The sequence below is a fragment of the Xiphophorus couchianus genome, chromosome 17 (genome assembly GCF_001444195.1).
Source record: "Xiphophorus couchianus chromosome 17, X_couchianus-1.0, whole genome shotgun sequence".
Lineage (NCBI taxonomy): Eukaryota > Metazoa > Chordata > Actinopteri > Cyprinodontiformes > Poeciliidae > Xiphophorus > Xiphophorus couchianus.
Window position 1 is genome coordinate 345231 of NC_040244.1, and position 27583 is coordinate 372813.

At 38.1% G+C, this 27583-nt stretch overlaps 3 protein-coding genes across 4 annotated transcripts in view; 1 reads left to right on the plus strand and 2 right to left on the minus strand.

Annotated features, from left to right (window-relative positions):
• Positions 1-652: 652 nt before the first annotated feature.
• Positions 653-10077, minus strand: dmtf1 (cyclin D binding myb-like transcription factor 1). Of its 2 annotated transcripts, none has more exons than XM_028043710.1 (17): positions 9926-10077; positions 8742-8863; positions 7390-7473; positions 6610-6695; positions 6428-6524; positions 6162-6238; positions 5216-5373; positions 5108-5140; positions 4025-4134; positions 3718-3946; positions 3494-3645; positions 2871-3059; positions 2712-2785; positions 1586-1744; positions 1325-1495; positions 1082-1163; positions 653-1005 (listed from the first exon to the last, which is right to left on the minus strand). In XM_028043710.1, the coding sequence occupies exons 1-17, from the start codon at positions 10066-10068 to the stop codon at positions 971-973; spliced, it is 2001 nt and encodes a 666-aa protein (XP_027899511.1). In that variant the 5' UTR covers positions 10069-10077; the 3' UTR covers positions 653-970. The 2 variants fall into 2 exon arrangements, with proteins under 2 accessions (XP_027899511.1, XP_027899512.1); XM_028043711.1 differs by having other exon boundaries at positions 8742-8860; positions 9926-10008.
• Positions 10078-10702: 625 nt separating this feature from the next.
• Positions 10703-20537, plus strand: cwf19l1 (CWF19 like cell cycle control factor 1). Its single transcript, XM_028043717.1, has 14 exons — positions 10703-10841; positions 10959-11043; positions 11112-11196; positions 11566-11667; positions 12480-12694; positions 13006-13121; positions 13617-13701; positions 14472-14624; positions 15299-15437; positions 17580-17659; positions 18691-18900; positions 19564-19683; positions 19772-19869; positions 20159-20537. The coding sequence occupies exons 1-14, from the start codon at positions 10819-10821 to the stop codon at positions 20301-20303; spliced, it is 1656 nt and encodes a 551-aa protein (XP_027899518.1). The 5' UTR covers positions 10703-10818; the 3' UTR covers positions 20304-20537.
• Positions 20538-21229: 692 nt separating this feature from the next.
• The window catches only part of LOC114160850 (CD9 antigen-like), a 6858-nt gene continuing 504 nt past the window's right edge, over positions 21230-27583 (minus strand). Inside the window, exons 2-9 of the mRNA XM_028043718.1 lie at positions 26580-26583; positions 26374-26476; positions 24773-24870; positions 24436-24510; positions 23255-23356; positions 23076-23165; positions 22721-22804; positions 21230-21776 (exon numbers count right to left, since the gene is read on the minus strand). Coding sequence (XP_027899519.1) covers positions 21711-21776; positions 22721-22804; positions 23076-23165; positions 23255-23356; positions 24436-24510; positions 24773-24838 — 483 coding nt within the window. The 5' untranslated portion in view covers positions 24839-24870; positions 26374-26476; positions 26580-26583 and the 3' untranslated portion in view covers positions 21230-21710. The remainder of the gene's footprint in view (positions 21777-22720; positions 22805-23075; positions 23166-23254; positions 23357-24435; positions 24511-24772; positions 24871-26373; positions 26477-26579; positions 26584-27583) is intronic.

The window sequence follows — 27583 nt, forward strand, 5'->3', positions numbered from 1 at the left end:
GGAAGGAAGGAAGCATAACTGGAAACCAGTTTTCAGATGCTGGTTCACTTCCGGTTGTCCACATTGTCTCTTTCATTTGTGAGATTAAATATTTCTGAGTTTGATCTCTGAAATATTCTGAAAAAACATGGACATTTCTGAGCTCAAAATGTTGAAAGTTTGCAGGAAAAAACTCAAAAATTTGGACATTAATTTCACATTTTATTAAAAAAATTTCAACATTTGCAAAGTTTCAAACATTTTAAACTTTTGGAGCTCAGAAATGTTCATGTTTTTTCAAAAACAAAAAGAATCTGAAATTTATCTAAAAAATTTTGATTATTTTCTTGCAAATTGTCAACTTTTGGAAAGCAGAAAAAGTTCCCACCTTTTTTTGTCTAAAAAAATTCTGAGATTACTTTCAAAATGTTTGAATTTTGTCTTGCAAGTTTTCATTTTTTAGAAATAAGATTTCCGAGTTTTTTCTAGAGATTTTCTGAAATTAAATACAACATTTTATAGTTTTTTCTTACAGATTTACTCTTTTTTTCTGCCTAAATGTCTGTGACACGCCGGAGTGTAATCTTTTCCCTTCCTGACTTGGAGTTTGCGGTTCGACCTCCATGTGAAGGTGGGAATATTTCTGGATGGAATAAAAACAGATTTTTTCATGTTTGGCTGTGAAATAACATTTTATGTTGAAATAATTCAAAAACAAACTGAATGACGGTAAAAATTAATCAATATAAAGTCTGATTTCCCATAACGTTAAAACTGAAAACTGAACTAGTTTTAGTCCTTAGCAAATCGCCATGGCAACAAGCATGATTTTATAAATAAAGTCCGTTTGGCTCGGTTCGTCCCAGAGGCCATGTTCGGGTCGCTGCTGCCTTCACATGTCATGCAGGGATACCCTGAGATCTTCGTCTAAAAACGTCCCGATAAAAACCACTCACAGTTCGACTCCGATCTGGTTCCGGTTCTGATCCGGTCAGTCAGAACCTTCCTGGTTCTCCAGGATGGGATCTGCGGGCAGCGAAGAGGTCAGCAGGGTTACAGGAGTTGGTCAGGAGCGTTTTGGTCGGTGGTGCATTGCTGTTACCTGTCAAGGTGCTGCTGATGTTGGGAGGAGAGGCGATGAGAACGGCGCTTCCCGACGGCATCCCAGGATGCACCACTGCACCCTGGACAACATTTAGAGGATGAGGTCAGGGATTCAGTCGTTTAATTTATTTTCTTTATTTCAAAATTTTTAGAACCTGGTTCAGATTCTTCAGACTGTCGGACCAGTTCTGGAAACCCAAACCTGAGCCGTTTACATCCCCCAAAGTTTTGTTTTTTTTACCTTCTCTGTGAAATCTTCACTTCCTGCCTCAGGCGTTTCCGTTACAACCGCCTCTGACTCCTCCAGGAGTGCGGCCACATTGAGGTCCTGGCTCCGCCCTTCCGGCAAGGGTGCGGGGTCAGCAGAGACGGTCTGGATGATGACGCCATCTCCGGAGCAGAGGCCGTCGGTCTGCGGAGGAAAAACAAGATGGCTGCCGAAAAACAAACGACAAGGACGGATGGACAGAGAAAGGAAAGAGAGAGAGAGAGATAGACCCACCGACAGGCTGTGGAGGATGATGTGTTCCTGGGAGGAGGGGGAGGAGCCTGTTGTCAGGGTTACTGTGCCGTTATTGGACAGGCTGAGAGGAAGGCTCTGATTGGACGTCGTCTGGAGGTAGAAGGTTCCGGGGGTTCCGGTTGGCTGCAGCTGGAAGGACTGGAAACAAAACAAACTAATAATTATCTGATTTAAGAGGGTTAGCGCCACGCTAAGAAAATACAATTAAACACTAGAATAAAGGTGCATTATGAGAATAAAGTCATAATAAAGTCAATTTATTCTGTCAACTTTATTTTTTGCTTGCAATAAAATTTCCAGATTAAAGTCGTACTAGAATAAAGTTGTAATATTATGAGAATAAAATTGAAATAGTATGAGAATAGAGTCATAATAATACAAGAAAAAAGTCAGAATATTATAAGAATGGCTCTCATAATTGTACGATGTTTTTCTTGCAATATTCCGTTTTTATTCTTGCTTTATTACAACTTTATTCCCGTTTCTTTTCTCCTTTTTTCTTAGTATGGGCCGTAAGTTTTTATTTTTTTCATTTTTTACTAGAAAAGCCATGTCTAGTGTACCAAACATGTCAGGGAAGTAAATTTGACAATAAAACTCTTTTCAAAACAGAAACTGTGAAGGGAGTAGTTTTTGAGCCTAGCCCGTTACCTAGCAACCCCAGAAGAGTTCCACCTCGTTACCTAGCAATCCAAAATGATCTCCAGCTCGTTTGGTCGGCTGGTTTTACTGCAGTAAATGGCTGCTGGTGTTTTGTTGTTGACTTACCATCCAGAAGCTACTTGCTGCATTCTTGTTGATCGTACAGGAGGCTCCACTAATGCTTTTCAAAGATGTATGGTTATATAATTTTGCAGCTATTTTAATGCATGAGTGTAAACGTTGAGCTGGGGGTTGTGGCTGGCAGCAGCTTAGTTGGATTTAAAGTGACAGGACCCCCTAGAGCAATTCATTATTTAACAATGATTTTTGCAAAAAAGTGTTGAAGGTGTTTTGAATAGGCCATAGAACCATCCTAAGAGAGCTTAATAGGTCACCTCTTAATTTTAGATGCAGCTTTATGGGTTAAAATTAAAACTACGGTGTCCTGCTGGGTCAAACTCACGGGCAGGATTTCGAAGGTCTGCAGCGCTCCTGAGTTCAGAGTGATGGCGTCTCCGTCTGCAGCCGCATCTGAAGCTGCAAACAGACACATGGTGAGCAGGAAGAACGGCTCGTCACAGAACCGGCTGCGTCAGGTCGCCAGAAGGTCGCCGGCTCTCACCCAGGTGAGTGATCTGCAGCGGGATCTGGACCGGGATCTGCAGCGCCGCCAGTGGGCCGGAGACGGGACTGCAGCCGCTGCTGTCATCCAGCCGGGCCAGGCGGATCTGGAGCGAGGAAGAGGAGGGACTGCCGGGGAGGGACGCAGTCTGTGATGATGTCATCAGCTCCTCCAGGCCCTTCAGGAGGACTGGCACCGCAAACGCAAAGCTGCATCAGTAAATCTGAGCTAGGAGCCATTTTTAGGACCAATCTGTCTTCAGGTGGAACGATTATTCAACAAAACAAAAACTGAGACGTCAAGTTTGAATTTACAGAGGATTTCCTCTGAGCTACACAAACTCATAGTTATAAACACAGTAGAGCCGCAGCTAAAAGTTATTCCAGTGATCGATTATCCTGATGATTAAAGCTGCAGTACGTAACTTATTAAAAATATGTTTTTTACATATTTGTTGTAACTGTCGCCATGTTGCGTCTGCTTGCTATGAGATAATGTGTGAAAAATATTTAGCTTCTCCGTCTTCTCCCAGCGATAACTAGAAAGGACCAATCAGAGCCAGGAGTAGTTACGTTTTATGAAGTAATCAGTAATAAAGTTACTTTTTCAGGCAGTCTGCTCACCGCTGAACGGGATCTCCTTGTGGTTGGCCACTTGTCTCTTGATGCTCCACCATTTGGAGCGCAGCCACTGAGGCGAGCGCACGCTGCTCCACCCCCATGCCAGATCCTCCCACTTGATGTCGTTCTCGTCTTCCACCTTCACCGACGAGATCCTACAGGAAACAGGAAGTTAACTGAAACCGTTTAGCCTCAGAGCCCGCGGCTGCCCGGCGCCGGACTCGGACCTGCGCAGGAGGTTCAGGTCGTCCTCCTTTGTCCACTCGGCTCCTCCGCTGTGCTTCCAGTTCAGGTAGTTCAGCCACTTGGACCGACACTGCTTCTCTGAGCGCGTGCGAACCCGATCCGCCACCATCGCCCAGGAAACCCCGGCCGTGACCGCCGACCCAGGCGACACGCCTGCCATTTCATACACCACCTCCGCCAGGCGTCCCTCCTCCTCCTCGCTCCATTTACCTGATGTGTAGCATTAGTGTTAGCATTAGCAATAGCAGGCAGCTGAAACCGGAGTAGCAAGGTTCTTGTCATCCTGACCCGTGTTGCAGGTTTCCTTCATCAGACGGCAGCGGTCCTTAACAGAAGAGGCGCTGCGACCCAGAGCCGCTCCGATCGTCGCCCAGTCGTTCCCGTGTTTTTCCCTCAACCTGGAAAAAAAAAACTGGTAAACGAGCCTCCGGCCACTAGGTGGCAGAAGTTTTTACTGAAACAGCAAAATAAAACAAAAATAGCGCTTTATCGTTTTATCGTTAATATTTTGAATCATGATGAAAATTTTGATTTATTGTTTTCCCGATACATTTTAGTCATTGATGGTAAATAAAGTTAAATAAATTGAATTATCGTAAATGTTCATTTTGCTAAAACAGCTGCATGTTTATTTATCGCTTTGTTTTTAGACGCAGCTAAAACAATGAGTGGGTGTTTTGGTTGAATTGTTTCTCCTTTATTGTAAAAAAAATTCTTATTGTGATAAGAACGTTGATTTATCGTAACAACATATTTCAGTCATTGATTGTGACTAAAAAACACTGACAATTACTAGAATTTTTATTTTTGTAAAAACGGCTGCATGTTTTCAGAAGCAGTGACTGAGAGTATTTATCATTTATTATGAAAAATTCTTATTGTGATTTGAATTTTGATTTATGGTTTACAATCGTTGATCGTAAATAGAAAAACAAAACTGATTGAATGATCAGAAATGTTATTTTTGTTAAGACTGCTGTTTTTTTAAGTATTTGGACTGATATTAGGAGCAGTAGAGATTAGTGGGAGGATTTTTCATATTATTTATACAGAATTTTTCTTTTATTTTAATTTTTTTAAATTTATTTATAGTCACAGTACATTTCAGTCATTGGTCATATGTGAAAAAATAAAACGGACATAATAGAAATATTATTTTTGCTATTTTCTAAATCACTTGTTCCATGAGAGCATCAAAAAATATCAGTAAATTTGAAAATATGATTAATTGCAGTTACTGTGTTACTTGTAGTTACTTGTTTTGAAATTTAAAAACAATAAAAAGATCTGTAAAACGCTAAACCTGAGTTGTTGCAACTCATTTTGTTGATCTGTTTTGATTATTGGGTAATTAAATGCTGGTTTACTCACGTTTTCAGTTTCTCTATCTCCTCTGGAGTATACCTGGAGAGGAGAAGGACCAGTTAGCTCTCCTGATTGGGTCGCAGCCTGATTCCGGCCGTCTGATCCTGAACTCACTTGCCGACGTGGTTTCTGTCGTCATACATCCGTAAAACTCTCCTGTAGACGGCGAACAGCGGCCGGTTCAGCCCCAGCGCCACCGAGCGGTAGAAATCCTTCCTCTCCTCTTTCGACATCTCGAAGATGATCTCTGCCGGGTCCTGGATGCCGCGGCGCTGAAAGAACACAGCACAGAGGATTCTTTACGTCAGGGATGTCCAAAGTGAGGCCCGGGGGCCATTTGTGGCCCTTGGAATAATATTAAATGGCCCCCAACTTCAACTCAAGAACGATAGAAATTTGGACCGTCAGCACTTTTCATTCAGATAGACACTTTGTCATTTTTTTAGGGTAACATTTTTCACTGAGAAACTTAAATGTGAATTATTCTGCTTCCTTGAACAGGTTAGGATAGGTCAATGGCCTATACAAGACATGCTCATCACATTATTTTGCACAAAATCATTCTTAAATAATGAGATTACAGTTTGGCCCTGGCTAGGTATCAGATGGAATTCTGCTTGGGTTGCTAGGCAACGGGCAGAACTCTGCATGGGTTGCTAGGTAACGGCACAGTGGCTCATTTTCCACACACCATTTTGGTGTTTATTGCCAAAAACCAACCTAGTGTATTTTTTAAATGTTTTGACTGTTTTTGGATGCAGTTGAGACTCAAATGGAAGAATAAAAACATGCAAAAAGTTGAATTTTACAGAATAGGTCTCCTTTAGATCTTCTTAAAATTATAGTTGTTAGGTACAACACAAAGTTTTTGTCTTTTATTAGCTATTTTCCTATAATTACTATGTAGAAAGTAGGAGAGAACAGCAACAAAATGCTGCTTTTTAAAAAATTCACAGAAATATTTTATGTTTTATAAAGATTTTTTTTATTTGGACACCACAGCTTCATTTGTTTGTGAACAGGAAACACAGAAATGATGATCGCCATGGCAACGGCATACCTTCATGTATCGGTCGATGTTGTTGATCAGGATGTCGATCTCCTCCTTCGACCACATTCCCTGCTTCCACCTGTGACCTGAAGGACAGAAATCATTATTAAACTAAAAGTATTTGGTTGATTTGACTGAGAGCAGAGAAAGAGAACCACAGCAGCTGGAAATGAACAAGTGTTTAAGTTTTGATCCCCAATGGAACAGAGTCTACCGGACTCCCAGGTGAGGAAACACCTTAAATGTTTTGAATTAATAACGGTGGGTATTTGGACCTTTGTTGGCCAGCGTGTCTTTGTCCTCTTTAGTGGTGAACCAGGCCTGACTGACTGGTGACACCTCAGCCTTCTGCTCTTTGTCCTCATGCAGAATCTGCACAAACAGACAATAACGGTTCTGTTTGACTTGCTCTGTTGGACTCAGAACCATCTTCCACCATTTCCAGCTTCACGTCTACCTCGATCTCAGTGACGCCGTCCTCAGGCAGGTCGCCTTCAGCGGTGGCCGTCATCGTCACCTCAAAGCTCTCGTCGTTTTCAGACACTAACAGAGAAAACAGGAAATTTAAAACCTTCACATCAGGTTTAGTTTGTGGCGCCACTTTCAAACATCTGAAATATTTGTTGTATTTGTCTATTTTACCAGTGGCTGAACAGTTAATGAGCTTGTTACTTTAATTAATATCAATTTATTGCAAATGTGTAAATTGTTGTACTTCAAAGTCTAGATGTCATGGTATAGCTGTCAATACCAGTTTTAGCCATAAGGTGTCAGTATTGTTTGTGGTCACATGGTGAACAAGAATAGATACAAGTAGAAGGAGAAATGGTTGAACCAGAGGTGGCAAACCAAATGAAAAAGTAAAATGTCTTTGTTCTTTCCTCAACACTATTGATTCACATTATCTACATTTGCATTTGCACAATTTGACATTTTGAAAATAAATTTGCTTAAAAGAAACACTGCAATTTCAAAAAAACTCAATTTTTTGTGTTTTATTTTGCAAAACTGCAGTGGAAACGCTTTTTTCGAATCACACGATCAACAACAGGATGTTACTATTGGACTTATCTCATGAACAAACTTATTCACGTCTTAGTTTATCAACATAAACTAAGACGTCAGTAGCAGTTCTTGGTTTGTTCCAGTTCACAGAGTGATATAAAGTGAGATCCTGAATTGGTCCCTTTATATGTAAACAAATAAAAGTCAGAGACAGAAAAAACAAACATCTCACTGGTGATGACAGAGAACTGAGGCGTCTCCGGGTTTTCCTCTGTGGAAACTCGCGTCTTCTTTTGAAGAGGCTCCAGTTCCTCGTCTGCAGAAAAACACATTCACACCTCAGTCAGACATCATACATCATAATTTCCCTTTGGGATCAATAAAGTATTTTTGAATTGAAGTTTAATTTGCTACAGCAGTACAAGAATCCTGTTTTGGTTACAGGTTGCATGTTAATCTTCTGCTTTCCTTGATAAAGCAAATATTTTAAAGGTGAGGAACGAGTGCAGTCACAAGCTGTGTTTCTATCGATATTTTCTGAAGAAATAGTTTATGGAAACTGCAAAATTAAAAAATAAATTCTTAAATTTTGCAAAAACTGGTGGTGGTTTTTGGCTTTTATGAGAAAGAACTGATGTGATGAAGAGGGGATGGAGACACGTCGGGGTTTCATTACACTTTAACTTTATTTCGTTGTGACTTTTTGTTTGTTTAATTCGTATAGATTTAATTAGTTTTTAGAATGTGTTTGCTAGTTTTATTAATTAAATACTGTTTAAGTTTAGTGTTTTTATTAGTTATAGATGTAGTTTAAGTTTTTTCATACAGTGGTTCATTTTTCGGTGAAGAATTCAAAAGGTAAAGTATAATGGTAAGTATCACACCCCCACCATGGACTGTTCTCCCTGCTGCCCTCTGGAAAGAGGTTCTGCAGCATCCGGTGTAGGTCCACCAGGTTCCGAAACAGCTTTTTCCCACTTGCCATCAGACTGCTGAACTCTTAACTGGACTGCACTCAAAAACTGGTCTCCACTTTATACCTTGCACATGTACAGAGCTAAATAACTTCTATTTTACTGTCAGTCCTGCACTTTATATTTTATATTTATATTTATATTCATATTTTATACTGTATTTTATTTTATTCTGGAGTAACCTCACAACATTGGAACCTCAAACATTGTCCTGAGCCGTATGCAACGAAATTTGTTCTGTATACACCCTGTGCATGCAGAATGATAATAAAGTCAGTCTAAGTCTAAGTCTAGTGATTATGTTTACAGCTTTTGGGTCATGAATACTCAACAGAAGGTAACATTTTAATAAAATATTTTCAATTACTGTAGAGCAACAAACTAATGCCAGTGTTTTCTCCCAACTTTTGCAGCAACCACTGAAAAAATTTGTACATTTTTCCAAATCGTGCTTTTTTTTCTGCCATATGTAGCATTAACATCTGATAAATTCACACTTTGCATGGCCTAGTTGACTTCAACACATCTAAAAACAATAATCATTTTGTTTTTTGCTACATTTAAAAGTTCACTGAAAAGTCATTACTGAGTTGTCTGCTTGTTGACCCACCATTTGAAGGACAGTGCAGGATGATGCTGCCATCACTGTCACGAGTTAAAGTGACGGGCTTTCCGCTTTCTAATGCTGCTGTTTCTTCTTCTTCTGCTGCTGCTGAGCTCATCCTGCACCTGCTGGAGACACAAAACACACCAACCTAACTGCTGCTTCCCTGACACAAAGCTGGGTGCAACTGTAGCAGAACATAATGCAGCTAATTATAGTCCAAGCAAAACAAAACAAAGAAATAAGAACAAAAAACTTTTTTATGTGCAAAGAGGAAACAACAACTCTGCAAATATCTGCTAAATTCTGGTAAACTACTTTAAAAACTTAAATTAAAAGAAAAAGATGACACAATTGCTAAAACAAAGCCTTTATAAAAATATTTGAATTGTTAAATTGTTTGAATTACAGTTACTGTATCATTTCTGTGGCCACTGTATTAGGGTAAACTCTCAAACATCTACAAGGAACTTTGCAAGCTTATTTTCTTGTTTTATGAATATAAATAAAGCTGAATACAACATAACTGAAAAATAACCGGTAACTAGTCACGCATTTACAGAAAATATTGTTGAATTAATTTAGCTTTACTCTCTGTCTCCCTCTACCGTTTTCAACTTGAAACTATGTCAACAAGTACTTTTCTGGGTTATTTTATTATAAATTACCATTAATAATCCTCATTATTATATAATATGCATGCCGAATTATAAACTTCGTAATTTAAAGTTGAGTTCATGTGAAAACTACACTAAAATATGTCTACAGTATATCTGAATCAGAAAATAATGGATACAATGACATGTTATCTATATGGGGTTTGGAATGCGGCCCGTCAGGCTGAGAAAAATATAATTATGCACTCAATGTGCCTTGTTTACTTCTACAAAACAAGAAATAGAAACAGAGTCATATTCAAGACGTTCGAAATCTTGCAAAGAAAACCCAAGATTTCTCGGGGTTTTTTGCAGCTGCTCTGAAGCTAACAATTAGCATCGAGCTAAAAGAAAGACGACATAAAAATCTGCGGCGCCATGTTTGTCGACAAGCTCTAGCTTGTGGCGCCTGTGTGGTTTTGGCTATGATTTAGGCTTTAAAACGATTTTTATGCTTTGGTTTCGCTCCTGCACATCTGATGGTCTCTGGCCACCAAAGAGAAAGTGAATTTTACTTTTGATTTGGCTACTTACTTCCTGTTTTTGGTCCGGGGACTTTCGAGGTACCAGGATGAAGGTAAAGTGCCAGGATGAAGGAGAGCCTCACCGAGGCCACGGGTTGCCAGGTTTGATCCTGGTTCTATTTTAAAATGGTAAATAATAAATCTTTTGTTCATTTGGAGAAAAAATGAGATAAAAACAAACAAACAAAATCCTGAAGTACTTGAGTTGCACCACTCTTCTCTAGTAAGAAGTCAGACAGAAATAAGTTGCAGTCAAGGATATGATCCTTGCCATTATGATGTATGGAAGAAATTATTTTACATTTTTTCTTTGGTGCTGCTTTGCATCCATGAAGCCTCATTGTCAAATTCTTTGGGCTTTTGGCGTCATAGATCACATATTATCTGTGGTTTTTGAGATGCTAATCTACTTCCACAAGTAAAATTAATACTTTTTTGTCAGTAAATGAGTAAAAGCAAAAATCCTTCCAGCTGCACAGCATCCAAATTTGAAGATATCCAAACAAATAAATGATTAACAAAAGTCTACAAAAAGAACAAATCAAAACTATTGCAAACGAGCTGACAGGCACATATTTAATAGTTTTGAAACAAACATGACAGAGATCCATTTAGGTGCAAAAAAGCAAACCTGGCAACCAGTGTGAAAATACAACTTGCTAATTTATTTAGCTGATTTTAGCAGAAAAAACACTCCAATGCTTCTATATAAATGCCATTTCTTTCTCCTTTTACACGTATATTTTAACTTTAAGTCCAAACTTTTAGAGGTAAAAGAAAATACAGTAAAAACATTGTCAAAAAACAGTTCCGCGTTTGTTTCACCTGGACCCTTTTTGGAGAGGGACGATGCGTGAAAGCTGCTAAAACCCGAAGGTTTCCGGAGCCAAACTGAAGCCGAATATGGGAGACCAGCCGGTCAGAGTGTGAGTTTAAGCTACTGGATGGTTTATGTGATTAAATGTCACCCGTGGGTATTTAAATAGATTAAAATCAGCTTTTTATCGAGCATTAAAAGCAGCCTGTATGTTGTGTGTTCACAGTTTGGTGTGCGGGGATGTTGAGGGCAGACTGAGCTCTCTGTTCAGCAGAGTTCAGGCCATCCAGAAGAAAACAGGACAGTTTGATGTGAGTTTGACTTTATTCCCACTGTTTGACTTCCGGTCAGCCTCAATTAAACAGATGTTTTCCTGCAGCTGCTGCTATGTGTTGGGGAGTTTTTTGGAGTAACCCCTGAAGCTGAAGCAGAGTGGCAACAATACAAGACTGGAGCTAAAAAAGGTGGGAATGAAACAACAGTTTGGGGGAAAATTTAATTAAAAAATGATTTATTTATCCCAAAAGAAAACTAAATGTTCTTGTAACTCAGGAAAAATCTCCAGTAGCAGTCAGTGTTGCAACAGAGGCCTCTGCCTGAAGACTGTTGCTGTATTACAGTTCAATGATATAATAACAGCGCAGTAGACATGATGTTTCACAGTAACATGTCCTGGATGATATAATCAGTTGTTGACAAGCTCTGCTGATCTTCCTCCTTTGCTTTTGCTGCTCATCTTTAAATCTCCAAACTTGTCAAAAGTTCTCCTAAAAGCCAAGTTCCCTTCATGTGGTTCCTGGTCAATTCAGTCAAATCTTTTTTCTCTTTTCTAGCTCCAATCCAAACTTACATCCTGGGGGCAGCAAGCCAGGAAACGGTGAAGAACTTCCCCAATTCTGACGGTTCTGAACTGGCTGAAAACATCACATACCTGGGTAAGACTGCAGAGGTCAGAGCTGCACTTCCATCACACCAACACAGGATTATATGGAGGCCAGAGACTGCCAGAATTATTAATAGAATCTAAATTATCTCAATGATGAATAATATTAGACATAGATGCTACTATTACTACTCTCTGGAGATGGTTAATATGGAGGGCTGAGGCTGAAAAAAGTCAAACATGCAAAAATACACAAAAGAAAAAATAAAACTCCACTCCCAGTGAGGAATACGGAGGACCAACACTGCCAAACTCAAAAATTGATGCAAAAATGTATAAATAAAATAAACTGTCTCTATGAAAACAATTTAGATTAATCCTTGTCTGCATCTGGATTAATATGGAGGGTTGAAAGTGCCCACCTCAACAGGGCACAATTATGCAAATTTTGAAAAAAAAATCTCAAAAGTTTCAAAATAGTTTGTGTTTTCTGTTATTTTCCATTTTTGTGTGTTATATTAATATTTTACAAAAGTTAAGGCTGAATTAAATTTTTTAAATGCAGTGAAAATTTGTGCTGTTTTTCTAAACTTATTTGACATTTTGTATATGTCTAATGAAATTTATATAAATTTAATTTAGATAAAATACACAAAAATCCATATTTTTAAAATTAAATTAAATAACAATTGAATGAAAATAGATTTAAAATATTTTACATTTTAAGCAGGATATATTATTAAAATTATATTTATTCTGTATCAAATAAAAGTTTAAATCTAACATCCTTCCTTGTCGATCTGAATGAAAATGACCATCTGAGATTTCCTGATCAAATCTTTCGGGTTTGGCGCTCCGTTCCAGGTCGGCGCGGCGTGTTCACTGGCGCGTCAGGACTGCAGCTGGCCTACGTCAGCGGCCGGGAGGCCCCGCAGGAACCGGCCCCGGCTCACTGCTTCACCTCCAAAGACCTGTCGGCGCTCGTCACCTCGCTCACCAGCAGCTCCAAGTTCAGAGGCGTCGACATCCTGCTGACGTCGCAGTGGCCCCGAGGCGTGTGGCAGTACGGAAACAACCCGGTAACCCCACCTTTCTGTGAATCCTGGTCAACATGGACGCTCCTTACAGTAGTTAACTCTCTAAGACAGGGGGGTCAAACTCCAGTCCCGGAGGCCCGCTGTCCTGCAACCTTTAGATGAGCCTCTGCTGCAGCACCTGAATAGAATAATGAGGTTATTAAGGTTCTGGAGAACCGATCCACACCAGGAGGAGGTGATTAAAACGTTTCATTCCAGGGTTTTGTACCTGTGGCTCATCTAAAACCTGCAGGACAGCGACTGGAGGCCTGGAGTTTGACACCTGTGCTCTAAGGGAAATTTTTGTCTCACAGGAAGTGAACACAAAGTCATGTGGAAGCAGCTCCATCGCCAGCCTCGCCCACAAACTGAAACCGCGTTACCACTTCGCTGCACTACAGGGCGCTCACTATGAAAGGCTCCCATTCAGGTACCTAGCAGATAGGATGGCAGAAAAAACGTTTCACAATAAAAGTGCTCATCAATAATTATCAATAACTATTGGTAATCAATAATTATCAAAGCGCGACCTTTTCTGTTTGACTCAGTTTTCACTCAAAGTTGTTTTTTTATTTTTAAGCAGTTATGAGGCACAGTGGCTAAATATGAAACTGCTCGTTGCTAGGCAACCAAAGAATGAGTGAGTTAGTTAATGCTGTGCAGTTCTGAATCAAAGTTCAGTGAATATTCTGACAGATGTATTATCTATTAATATTGATCACTATCGCCATATATTTTTATTGACTTATTGTCCAGCCTTTGTCTGTGTCAACTAATGCTAAAAATATACAGACAAATTATGAAATAATTGCAGTTAATTGTGTTAAAATGCATCATAATTAAAGCAGCAAAACTGTTTTGAGTCGTTTTCTTTAGTTAGATCAGTCAGTTTGACTGAGGTGACTGGATGTTCTCTTTTCCTCAGGAATCATGTGGTCCTCCAGGAAAACGCTCAACATGTCAGTCGCTTCATCGCCCTGGCAACCGTCAACAACCCCGCCAAGAAGAAGGTAAACGTGGAGTTGAACATTTTCTACACCAGCTCCAAACAAAGAGCAGAGGTCTCAAACTCAAATGAATTGGTGGCCATTTTAGTTTTTAAATGCACAATAAACCCCAAATATTTCTGAAAATATACCATTTTAAAATTGTGTACAAATTTTTTTTCTTGACCTTAAATAACTAATTTAGTTCTGCCACTAAACTGACAAACAAACTGCTAATTTCTTTCTGAACAAAGCCATGACAACACTTCTATAATTTACTTCACAATTATCAAAAATAAAAACATAGACATCAGTAAACATATTGGTTTTGGTCTGTTAGTGCAAATAGTTTCCAATTCTAAAAACTTTGTTACTGAACTAAATCACCATATTTGTGCTTTCTGCTCAAATTTCCTGAATGCCAAATCAAAGATATTCAAAAAGCAAAGTTTTTAGAGTCAAATTATTGTAATTTTAATCCTCAAATCTGCTCTTATTGTACAATTTTATGTATCTAATTTGAACAGATACACTTTTGTTTCAAGTAACAATATCTTAAGGATCTTATTGCATTATATTTTTGACATGAGGTTGAGGGCGTGGGCCACTTCTGGCCCACCAACCAGGTGTTGAGACCCCTGCTCTAGAGGTTGAAATAAGCAGAGTTTAGCTAAAAATGTCAATTTCCATGCAAAATATCAACAGTAAACCTGACCAGCCATGCTTGTTTTACTCTTTCACCTCCGTTGAACAAGAAGAAATGTCGATTTTCCTCGTTTGTTCTCGTCGCGCAGTATCTGTACGCCTTTAACATCGTCCCCATGAAGAACATGGATCCCACAGAGCTGGTGAAGCAGCCGCCGGACGTCACGGAAAGTCCTTACAGACGCTCGGCTAAAGACAAAACGGAGACGCAAAAACCGCCGTTCAGCACCACAGAAGAAGAGGTAAAATATCACTCATGTGAAACATTGTTTTAACGGAGCGAAGAGACGTTTATGATTTTTTTCCCTCTCCTTCCCCAAATTGACGCCCACATGGCAAAAACAAAATCTTACCAAGTATTTTTAAATGTAGTTTTTAGTGCAAATATCTTATACAAAACTAACTTGCAAGGAAAATTTTAGCAAGTTGTACAAGTTTGTTTTAAGTCCACTGACAGATTATTTCACATAAAACAAGACTTTTTCCCATGTTATGAGCTAAATATTCTCCCAGTGGAACTTTTTCACCAATATTAAGAAATTATTGACTTAACAACCTTCTGTATACGTCAATAAGTTACTTATTAGTTTTGTCTTATTTGAAATGTACAAAGATATTAGCACTAAAATACTTGGTAAAATTTTGTGTTTTTGCTGTGCATTGATTATTATTATAAAAGGAAAAATTAGATTAAATCCAACTAAAATCTATACTACAACACTATGCTATGCTAATCTAAACAGAGTAAACATTTGACTCTGTTTCAGTGATATTCTTTAAACATGAAAGCTCAACTGTTTTCTTGGTTCAAAAAGCTGCATTCACATAAATCCTGTTAGAGTGAAAAGCAGCACATGTTTGTCCTTTTTGAGAACATCCATCACCTTTTGTCTGTTTTTAACTGCGGTGTGTCCAGGAGCCGGTCCACCAGTTCTTCTTTGACCTGAGCAGGAACCAGGGCGGGGCCCCCAGGGGTCACGGCCGGAAGAGGTCCTCAGACGGACGAGGTCGAGACGGGCATTTTCAGGGGCAGCCCAAACAACCGCGCAGGCACCGTGAGTCTGCAGGAACTCAGAAATACCACACAGCTGAAGACATTCTAAATAAATCTGACAGTCTCTCATTTTTGACTTTTCTTGTTTGGAAACAAGAGAAGTTTGGTCTCATTTTACCTCAAACTATGGGGGAACAAAGGTGAGACGTACAGTACAGACCAAAGGTTTGGACACACCTTTTAATTCAATAAGTTTCCTTTATTTTCATGACTATTGACATTGTAGATTCACACTGAAGGCATCAAAACTATGAATAACACATGTGGAAATATGCACTAAACAAAAAAGTGTAAAACTGAAAATAGCCCTTATATTCTAGTTTCTTCAAAGTAGCAACCTTTTGCTGTGATTACTGCTTTGCACACACTCTGCATTTTCTTGATGAGCTTCAAGAGGTCGTCACCTGAAATGGTTTTCACTTCATAGGTCAACCTGCCCTGTCAGGTTAATAAGTGGGATTTATTGCCTTATAAATAGTCATGAAAATAAAGAAAACCCATTGAATTAGAAGGTGGGTCCAAACTTTTGGTCTGTACTGTATGTAAACTTCTGGTTTTAGTTTCAAGCAGTATGGGAACAAGAAAGGATCTCTGCTGACCAAAATCATCAGATAGTGTCGTGCCGAATGAAAACATTAGATATTAATGAAAACTGAAGCGTTATTATCGTACTGTGAAGAGATTTGTGGCTGATTCAGAACAAAGATGGTTTGTAGAGATAAAGGCAGAATGAGGAAAGTTTCTGTTAGACAAATTCATGGGATTCAGAGATCAGCTGTTAAAATGTCCTTAAAGCAGCAAACAGTTATTTGTAGCTGCCGGAGCCTCAAGGTGGAGGATCCTCCAGAGGCTTGAGGTGCAGGAACCTACTATTGGGCCCCTGACCAGAGCTCACAATCAGAACCGGTCCCAGTGGGCCCAGCCGGACATGAAATTCATTTTCACACAGACTTGTTCACTGATGACTGCTGGGCAACCCTGGATGGTCCAGATGGACTCAGCAGTGGATCGGTGGTGGATGGCCACCACGTCCCAACACGACTGTGACTTCAGCAAGGAGGTGGTGGAGTCATGCTGTGGGCCGAAATCATGGGGGGAGAGAGAGAGAGAGCTAGTCGGCCCTTCAGAGTCCATGAAGGTGTGAAAATGACCTCAGCAAAGTATCTGGACTTTCTGACTGATCACTTTCTTTCATGTTCTAAAAGAAGAGCCGAACCTTCAGTAGCAAAATCATCTTCATCATGACAATGAATGCTGCAAGGAAAACCACTGTGTCATTGGCTGCTATGGGCATAAAGGGGAGAAACTCATGGTGTGGTCACCATCCTCCTCTGACCTCTGACCTCTACCCTACTGAGAACTTTTGGAGTTTCCTCCAGCAGAAGATCTGAATCCAGTTCATATCAACCAGCAGCTCTGGAAGGTTTTCTGACATCCTGCAGAGAAATTCAGCAGAAACTTTCCACAAACTCACAAGTTCAATGGATCCAGAATTGTGCTGTGATACCAGAGAAGGTCCAAAGTTAACATGGAACTGGGTCTGTTAAGATGGTTCTGATTGAAATAGATTTGATTTTACTACATGTGAACACTTAATGCTGCACATTCACAGAATGACCGTTTGGTGTTCTTTATAATCCATAAAATGTTTAGAAAATCTGCTGTGCAAAGTAATTTGGAACATTTTGCATTTTGAGTTTTTTATTTTTGAAAAACATCCTGTTGTCATGGGGATCTTTGTTCAGTAAAATTAGATTTACACTGTAATAGTTCATGACTTGAAAATTATACTGACCATCATTTGCATTGAACATTTAGGAAAATCTGAGAAAATATCACCTGCATAATAGTTTGGACCATGGTGTAATGGTAGATTAAATAGAGTAGAAAATATGAAATGTCTCCATATTATTCCAACAGATCTGATTGCAACAAGAAATTGTATGTTGAAAACTTTAAAAGTGTCTAAAATTGGAACTTGATTGATTAAAGATATTTTTCTTTTTTACCTTCACATTAAGAACTTGCTGGTTAAACACCTGAGTGCTGAAACAAATAAGAAAATCCTAAAAGCCAATAGTAGATTAAAAGCAACCAAAAAGCTTTTTGTGTTTTTAACTCGCCCTGCTTTCCCTGTGTGCAGCGCAGCCTACTGGGCCCTGCTGGTTTTGCCTTGCCAGCCCTCAGGTGGAGAAACATCTGGTCGTCAGCATAGGAACACATGTGAGTTCAGCCTGGGAATTTAAAAATGAACACATTAATATCTGCAGAGGTTTATGGAACTAGAAATCCTGAAATATCAGTGCAAACCGTTTATTTTAAAGTTGTTGCTGCCTTCTTCACTCTTTTCACATTCTGTCACATTATAACCTGAAGATTTAATCTATTTTTTCAGGAAATAAACCCTTTGATGTTACATGTAAAACACTTGATCCACCGTCTACTGCTTCCTGCAACTTGCTCTCTGACAGAACCGGACTAAAATCTTCCTTCCAAGTTTCTTGTTCGTTTTGATGTTGACTTGATTTTTGGCAGGCGTTTTTTTCCAAAGTGACTTACAAATGAGGTTCTAATAAAAAACTTTTTGAGGTGGAAAATCAGCTCTGCACATCATTCTGAACACAAAATCCATGATGGTGAAATCTGGTGATGGCATCGTCACACTGTGGAAACATTCATGGTATTAATTATGACCATTTCACACTTTTACAAATTACAACTCTACTGTAGTAACTAAAGCCACGGTCTGCAGCCTGGTTGAGAACATTTTATTTTCTGGGTTTCTTGAAAAACAACTAACTCTTCTATTGAAACACTTTTTTTAATGTCATTGTCGTTTGGCTTGTTTCCATCATCAATATTATGGAACATTAAGAAAATATTACCTCTCATTTCTAGATTCCTTAGAACTTGAAGGAACTGTCACAGTAAAGAACACTAAACATTTCCATCTAACTTTACTCTAAGCTCTTCCTTGGATCCCGTCCTCTTCTGAAAATATTTTAATATTCTCATCTGAAAATGCAACCAGAAGTAAGTCTGAACGGAAAAATTACCCAACATTAATTATTCAATATGTATCTGAAACATTACGCATGAAGGAAGGCCACACTATATTAACTACATTCAGCCTATTTATGTGTGCATTTCATATGCTTTACATTGTTTTACCATATAAAAAAACACTTCATTCTTAAGTTTGTGTGGACCATAGTCAGCTGCATGTAGAGGAAATCCTGCTCTCTGTTCGGCAGTGTTACCTGGCTGTGGCGAAAGGCCCGCTGACTCCCCGCCACGTTCTGATCCTGCCCATCGGCCACTACCAGTCTGTGGTGGAGCTGAGCTCCGACGTGGTGGAGGAGATGGAGAAGTACAAGTCGGCCCTGACGGACTTCTACAAGAGCAAAGGAGAGCGCTGCGTTCTGTTTGAGAGGAACTACAGGAGCCAACATCTGCAGCTGCAGGTGAGGTCCAGAGGTCATGACCTCCAGAAACCTGGGAAACATCACATTTAACTTTTTTCAGGGCTGAAAGAAAATGGAAATAAAAACATCACAGCTCAGAATCACAATGAAAGCAGGCAGTGACACATTTAGGGTCCAAATTAGAATAAAAAAATCTCATGGTTTGTTTGGATTTTCTCATTTTCATTCCACATTTTTGGTATCAGAATATCTATAATCATAAATGATAAAAACAAAACTGAGGTTCTTTAAATCAAGTATTTTTAAAACATTGAAAAAAGTTGAATCTTCATCTAGCTTTGCAGAAAGTCTAGAAGTTCATTTTTTAAATCACAGTGGGATTCACTTCATTTCAAATTGGTTGGGTGTCTCCTTGGATTTAAAAAAAATATGGACAATCTTGAACATCCTCTTTATGGGATGATCATGGGAAAACAGAGTGTCTTCATTCAGAGGCTTCTTCAAATTCACTGTAATACAGACTGCTACAAGAGATCTTTCCTGCCAACAGCCATCACCATCTACAATAACTTCTTGAATAATTTGAATTAAAATGAGTTACGACATTTAATTATTTTCCTGTAGGATCAACAAAGTATTTTGAATTACTTCTGACATTGTCCCCGACGCTTACCTTTGTGTTTTTACACCTTTATTTTTCAGGTTGTTCCCGTTCCGCTCAACCGCTGCACTACAGACGACATCAAGGAGGCGTTTATGGTCCAGGCTCAGGAGCAAAACATGGAGCTGATGGAGATTCCTCAACACACAGACCTCAAGCAGGTTACAACAACAGAAATCACAGCCTAAAATCATACTGAGGATCTGCTGCTTGGCTCAGTAGTTACAGTTTTGTAATGTCTGCGTTCAGATTGCTCCTCCAGGGACTCCTTACTTCTATGTGGAGCTGGACTCTGGGGAGAAACTTTACTACCGGATTCAGAAAAACTTTCCTCTGCAGTTTGGAAGGTAGGAATTAAAAAGTCTACTTAAATAGCTTTTTCTTGATTTTTCATGGATTGGAAACTGATATATTGTTAGGTGATTGTAAAGTCCTCCTGTCGTGCGATACTTGATTTGGCCAAAGAGGGCGCCAGACAGCGCATCAGTTTTCCAACTGCTTGGTAAAGATAATACTGATGTACAAACTTGTCTTCCACCACGACTAATTTAGATGCATGTGTAAAAACAAATGTATTCTTAAAATGACTCAGTAAACATGTAAGATTATTAGATGTTGATGGAAACTATTGTGCAGGGAGGTGTTGGCCAGTGAGGCGGTGCTGAACATCCCGACGCGAGCTGACTGGAAGGAATGTAAACAGAGCAGAGAGGAAGAGGATGACGGCTGCAAACAGCTGAGAGACGCTTTCCAGCCATATGACTTTGCCTGGGACGACTAACATGCACACACTCATTCTTGTTTATCTGTTGCTGTGAAGACCAAGGTCGACAAGCTGCATCATGGGGACCTTGAGCGAATTAGGACAAAGACAACCAGTCTTTATGCTGGGTTTTCTTATTTAGATTTGAAACTTTCATTAACAAATGAAAAGTTCACAAAATATTGCTTCTGTATGTTTACAAGAATTTGCAAATCTCAAATAAAAGGTATTAATTTCTTGAACTGTCAAAAATGGACTTTTTATGTGACATTTTTTTGAGTATAACAAATTATATTAGACATTTATTCTAGATTAGAAAAGGGGCTTTTTTTTTAGAACTTTACATTTAACTACTCAATTTCCACCCTGAAGAGTGCATCAAAACTCAACAGTGTGAGTTTATGGTAAATTTACTAACTAGAAGAAAAATGTGAATTTCTAGTCACCTATCATGAGATTATGCAGTAAACTTTCCAAATCTTATCAGCAAGTTTTTATGCATGTGAACTGCTTATTTAAGAGCCTCAATGAGTGTACTTTGTGTTACCCATAGAACTATAATGGTGCAATTTAGAATCTGTAGCAACAAACATTTTGGTCTCTAGATGTGCAACACAGCTGTACCCCAAAAGGCATACAAAGTTTTGATTAAAAAGGGACACATAAAATATTTGTAAAATCAAATCATATTAAATTCTTAAACAAATTGGACAACAAAATGAAGGATTTGATGGTTTACAGACCAGCTGGTCAATACACCACAAATATCTGACTTAACTCACTTAAATCGTCTGAAATCTCAATTTTAAATGTCTTAACTGCTTTTCCCCCCCAAACAAGACCCTGTTTTCCCCTTCAGTAGATTTAAAAGTGCATCATCTTTAGAAACCAGAACTGAAATCACCTTGGACAGTTTGAAAACAATTGAGAAACACTGAAAAAATTTTTTGTAACACAAAAATCGATGTTTATTAGATCCTTATCTGACATCGTAAACATGAACTGCATTCATCATACTTGCATAAAACTCCACAGTTCTTGATTAAAAAAAAAGAATCTCATACTGTGTCAAAATATTTAGTAATCCACAATAAAATGTTGGGTTACACCACATAAACCTTTAGTGCATTTGTAAACAAAACAAAATTGGATTTTAACATAAGATTAAAAAACAAAAACAGAGTCCTACGTGTTACCTTTTGTCTCCTCATGAAAACTAAGTTTATTTTGAAAGCACAACATATTTCAGTTCTGCCTTGTGTACAAAAATAATCTTCCTGCAAATCCTAAACACAGTAGAGGCTTCATACACTCATAGATCGATGTGGTCATCCTGTATGAATCCAACTAGCAAATTAAAATTGCTTAAACTCAAAAGCAGCAGGTTACAAACATGATAAATTTTTAAAAAGCATTTTTTCCAGTTTACACAAATTCTCTGGACCTCTTGATGGCACAACAAAGCATCATGCTGAAGATCATTCCAAAGATCTGCAGAAAAATAAGTGGGCACAAGTTACTTCTGAAAGATTTATCTGAACAAAAATCATATATAAAGATCAGCCGAATGAGGATCAACTGTTGCCTGCAGGAGTTTTCATTTAACGTTTTTAATTTTTTAAAAGTAGTAATTGGATGTATTCTCAAAAATACTGGTTATAGTATTTGGGTTTTCATTTAGGATTTTTCTGCTCCTTCTGCTAAAGGACAAAATTACTATTGTGTCAATAAGTCTTGAACAAATACAACCTGGAAAGTTATCCAACAGTTATATTTAATAATCTCTGGCAACCATGAAATATGTCCCAACAACCTCATCAATATTAAAATTTTACCTCGCTGCAGGTTTAATCCCCTCATGGCAAACTTCATACTTTTATGAAATGTTACAATGAATGAACCAATCATTTAAAAAGTTTTTTAACTTATTGTAAAAAGTGCAGAATTTCCATTTTATTAGTGGAAAAGTTAACCCAAATGTATGCTAACGCAGCATTTTCACCCATGTAAAAGCTAAGTTAAAGTTGTGATAAACTGGGCGTTTTTGCCAATGGAAAGGCTGAGCCAAATCTTTTAAATTACTTTTTTTATCTAGAAACAATAGGCTAAAAGTTAGCCTAGTTAGGATTGTTTTACCGGTGGAAAAGCTAAGCTAAACTTTTGCCATATTAGCATTTTGACAAGTTTAAAAGCTGAGCCAAGTGTGTTTTTACTTTTATCCATTGGAAATGAGCTTTTTAACTTGTGGAAAGGCTACAAGCTATCCCAGTTAGGATTTTTTTACTGGACAAAGGTAGATATTTGTTAAATTAGTGTTTTTACTAGTAGAAAAGCTGAGCTGCTGTTTTATCTTGAATACACTTCCTTATTAGTCTAATGCACTAAACATCAGTGTAGCTTTTAACTGTCAGTGCTTTCTTTGGTAGCACACTCACCATGATGACTCCGATACCGATCCCAACGCCCCCAATGATGTGCAGCTTGTTGTTGAATACTTCATCGATGGCTTTTGGGCAGCTCTGTAAGAAAATAAAAAGTTGTGTATTAAGTAGATTTCTTACTAATGGACATTGTTAAGCTTTTTCTACCTTAATATCTACAGATTAAAGAAACTGGAGAAAAGTCAGAAACAGTATGAAGTAAGTTTTGAAATGCATTTTAAAACCTGTTAAAACTCTGTAAGTTGGGTTGATGTTTGTACATTATACCGTTCTCCAGCCTTTAAACAAAATCCAGTTTTAAAAGTTTTACTTGGGGAAGACGATCATTGCTTCAAATTCATCTCAATACCGTGGTAACGAGGACGGCCAGTCCTTCCTGCTTTGGACAGATGTCTTTGGCAGCATCGAACAAGCTTCCTGTATTACCGCAGCAGTTCAGCTGTGAAACGGAAACCATTCAAAGTCTAAGCCGGTTGGTCATTTGTTGATGACTGGATAAAGAAAGAGGAATCAGGTGTGGGCTCTCACCCCAAAGTGGATGAGGCGGAGGGTCTCCTTCAGCGCTTCCTGTTTGGTGGTCTTGTAGTTGTCAAAGGTCTGCTTATAAAACTCTGTAACTTCCTCTATCACCTGTAGAGACAGGAAAACTTATGCAAAACTTAAAGTTTTTGTATATCAGTGTGTGGGGTTGATTTATGGAATGGATTAAATGATGAGATTAAAACAAGTACAAAACACAGGAGCTTATTGGAAAACATGTTGCATAGGATGGACCAAAAATGCAATTGCTGATATTGAAAATCTATAAATAATTGCACATTTAAGGATCAGAATTTGAAGGTTAGGTGTCATTCAATGTAGGAATAATTTAATTTAACCAAATAATTTATTTGGTTTGGGGATATTTAAATGTTTGCGGGTTACGAGAGAAGCAGGAAATACTAAGATCTTGCGTCTTCTGCTTATTTTCGAACAAATTATGGAAAATTGCATGTCAACGGGCATGATAATTTGTTGTATTTTTTTCTGTTTTTACTTTGTGTTTGTTCAAAAATAAAATACATTTTCACATCAGATTTATAATATCAATAGAAAACACGTCCAATGATCTGCCATCGGGCTTCAAAATAAAAGAGAAAATGAGAACAGCTCGAGTGTTTGAGCTACAAAATGCTTCAAATTGACAGGAAATTTGAAAATATCACTAAGTAATTATGTGTTATTGGAAGAAATTAATGATATCCAAATACCAATTGTAAAGTATTAAAAATGGAAAAAATATACCTACTGTATATTTTAATTGCATGTTTTTATTCTCACCATGCTTCCAACCACAAAGAAAATAACCTCTTTGCAATCACTGCTACTGGTGTTTAAAAAATTATAATAAATATGCAATGCTTAGCTTGGTGAGGTTCAAGCATTTCATACCCTGAGCTGATATGAAATGCTAAAATCATGATCCATTTTCAGATTTAGAACCCAGCCCTGATAAATACGGCACCAACTTACTGTTGGACAGGCCCACATTTCTGGATCAACAACTTTTTTATTGCCCATATGTGAAGTTGCAATGTTTGGAGAAACTGATTACAGCAAATGAAAACCCAAAAAATTCAAACTAAAAACCGCATGACTGAAAATGATTAACCTTTGGATAATATTCCATTTTATTGGTGAGAAGTTTTTGCGGTAGGTTTTCGTTTTACCGTGTGTGTGTTGGAGAGTCCCCAGATCCCTGCAGCCACTTCAGCAGCAAAGATGATGAGCAGGAAGATGAAGAACTAGACCAAGAAACAAAAATTGATCTTTTTTTCAAACTACTACTTTTACCACCTTACTCTACTGTATCCCTCCGTGCAATTGTATTGATCTATTTGCATTTATTTGTTTATAAGCTGATGGCTATTAATAAGATGAATATAATTTGTATTTCTTTATATAAAAAGCAAAGACTTTTCCCTTTAACACTTTATATCAAAATAAACAGCATCTTCTTTGCTAATTGGATTATTTCCATGTTGTTTTCTGTAAAGAAAGACTCACCAGTCCCAGCATGCAGGGCGACTCTTTAATGGCTCCACAGCATCCCAGGAATCCCACCACCATCATCAACCCTCCTGCAGCAATCAGCAGGTACACACCTGAGGAAACAAGCCGAGTCTCTGAGAGGGAAACCCGAGGTTCACAGAGATTCATGCTGCGAACATGCAGGAAGCAGAAAGTAGACATAAATAAAAACAGCTTCAACAGCATGCTTGAAATCTGGAAAAGAAATATTCTCGCACCAGAGTAAGTATTACAAATTAATGTTTTCAAGCCGTTTCTTCCATTAATTAGGATGATTTTCACCTTACAGCTAATCAAAACATTAAAGATTAGATTATTAAAACATGCTTTCCATGCAGGAATGTGGGATTTTATTTAAAAAAGTATCTTGAATATCCACCTAATCTTGTTATTGTGAAAAGATGCTACTAGGAAAACAATGATTTTTTTAATGGAAAAGATAATAAAGCTTTTCCATCAATAAAAAAATAGGCAGCTGCTAACTGGAAACGTCTATGAGAAGTTCACTAAATATTGCTTTTGATAGATGGAAACATTAATGAAAAGCTAGCTAAATAAAGCTTTTTTTGCACATAGAAAAGATAAGGTTAGCCAAATACTTTTTATACATTTTAAAAGCTCAAATAATTTTTTTTTTTAAAAACCAGCCAATCCCATTGTTTTAAATGGAAAAACAGTTTTACTTATTGTTATCAAACTGTCAGCACATTTCTGCAAATCTTGACTTATTTAATTTTAAAGCACATCTGGAAGAACCATCATATGGACCACATGTTGCAAACATTTGTGCTTTTTGTAACCAATGATCTCTCTGCCTGTGGAATAAAACTTTATATATTCAAAAATGATTTTGAAAAGTAAAGTAAATGGCAACATTGGAGCTTACTGACGAGGTGTCAGCTTTTCTGAATTTCCAATTTCCAGATGGAGGAATATTTCATCACCATGTTTTCACAAACCCAGATCTGGATTTCTGAACCACAGAAGGGATTTAGAAACCGTGACGATGGTTGGATGTTTTCTTGGCTTTCATGTGGATGAGTCATAATTCAAGGATATAAAAATTAAATGTGGGAGAATAATAACCATCACCACTCTGAAGCTGTAATTAAGATGTTTATCATTTTATTCCAATCCTCTGTCATCCTGCGTCCCACTTGGAGGCGGGGGCGAAACACAGAGTCGGCGCGAGTCTCTGGGACGGATCCGCCGAGACGTCAGGAGAACAAAAACCCGACTGTCCTGCTGTGAATAAAGATTTGTGTGTGTTTGGAAAGCGCCGGCAGGTCACAGGCCCACTGTGGACCGCCCTGGATTCAGCTGCTCTGCTGCAGCTCAGTCCGTCACAAAACCATCAACTCATTTAGGAGTTTATAAAACAGACCAGAGATCATCACAAGAGAAGGAAGCGGTGATGGTCTGTGGAAGTGAGCGAGTCGTTAAAACGAATTAAACGCCAAGACTGGAGCAGCACAAGCAATGGTTTAAAGATGGACGTTTGTCAAACTTGGGTTTATCCTATGGAGTATTAGGGACATGTTCATTTTTTTACATATAAAAACTATTTTAAACCTTACCAGTGAAGAAGACGGAGGGCGAGTCTTCTCCTTCAAACAGTGGTTTGGTCCTGGAGTCGAAACGAAGCCATAATCCCACAGCCAGAACTCCGGTTCCTGCAAGCTGCAGGAAGACGTCAAACCCGAGTCATGTTCTGATTTTATACGCTGCAAACTTCATATCAGCCGTTCCTAAAACATTTCATGTCTAATGTTCAGCTACAAACACAGCTGGCAGCACGGCTCTCAAAGACAAACGTTAGTTTTGGAAAGAAAACATTTTAAATATCCAACATAAAACACACACAACCAAAACCATAAATAAAATGGATTATGATGACTAAACAAAACTGCAGTTCAAAAAATATCACTAAAAGTTTCCCAGAAGACAAATTGAACTGACAATAAATCACTTCATCATATGATACATTTAAAACGAGCTCAATCATTTTCGACTGCTTGACTTATCGTTTCTCTGTAAAAAAACACTGGATAATAAAAGTCTTCAGTCTGTTTTGGTCAAACTCAACTTTTTAAAGGACATTTTGTTTGCAGAGTTTTCATAACTCATTTTATTTGTTGTTTATTTTTAAATGTTAAACTTTACTGATCTCTGAGAATGATTTTATATTATGCCATTACCATAATAATATTTAAACAATGACATTGTGAAATCATTTAGCACAATAACTTCTGAGACAATTTATTATTGGGTTTATAATAAAGTTGAAATAAGTAGAAATTTGCTCTACTGAGCTTCTGCCAAAGTCTGGTTGAAGCTGCAAATCAAAATGAGTTTTGCATAAACTGATTAACTGATCAAGTCACCTGAACCTCAGGAGAAAAACCCAACAGGTTGACTGGTTTACCCTCAACACAAACCGGTTTAAAGAGGAAAACCAGTTGGAACATGCACTGGAGGAATTCCCAGGTAAGAATGTGGAAGGTCAGAAAAACAACAAAACTGCATTTTATTAAATTCGGTTGTTGCTGCTACAGGTGGCACAACATTAAAATCTAATGATCTGAAACATTAAATTATGACAGAAAAGCAAAAATAGAAGAAATCTGTAAAGAACTGCAGACAGTTTCATGCCTAGTCTCATTGAGTTGACAGATTTTTTAATTCGTTCCAAGAAGCAATTTAACTAAATGTTTCTTCTGTCTGGAGGAGCAAATCTAAAACTGGAATCCAACCGTTTCTCAAAACAGATCAACAGTCATTTGTCTC

Excerpts from the sequence above, each read along its gene's own strand:
- dmtf1 (XM_028043710.1), bottom strand. The coding sequence starts at position 10,068 with ATGAACAAAAGATTTATTATTTACCATTTTAAAATAGAACCAGGATCA. Across the intron at positions 2,786-2,870 it reads GCTGCAGATCACTCACCTGG|CTTCAGATGCGGCTGCAGAC; the intron begins GTGAGAGCCGGC and ends GTCTGTTTGCAG. Across the intron at positions 1,496-1,585 it reads TCATCCTCCACAGCCTGTCG|ACCGACGGCCTCTGCTCCGG; the intron begins GTGGGTCTATCT and ends TTTCCTCCGCAG.
- cwf19l1 (XM_028043717.1), top strand. The coding sequence starts at position 10,819 with ATGGGAGACCAGCCGGTCAGAGT. Across the intron at positions 13,122-13,616 it reads TATGAAAGGCTCCCATTCAG|GAATCATGTGGTCCTCCAGG; the intron begins GTACCTAGCAGA and ends TCTTTTCCTCAG. Across the intron at positions 19,870-20,158 it reads TTTCCTCTGCAGTTTGGAAG|GGAGGTGTTGGCCAGTGAGG; the intron begins GTAGGAATTAAA and ends ACTATTGTGCAG.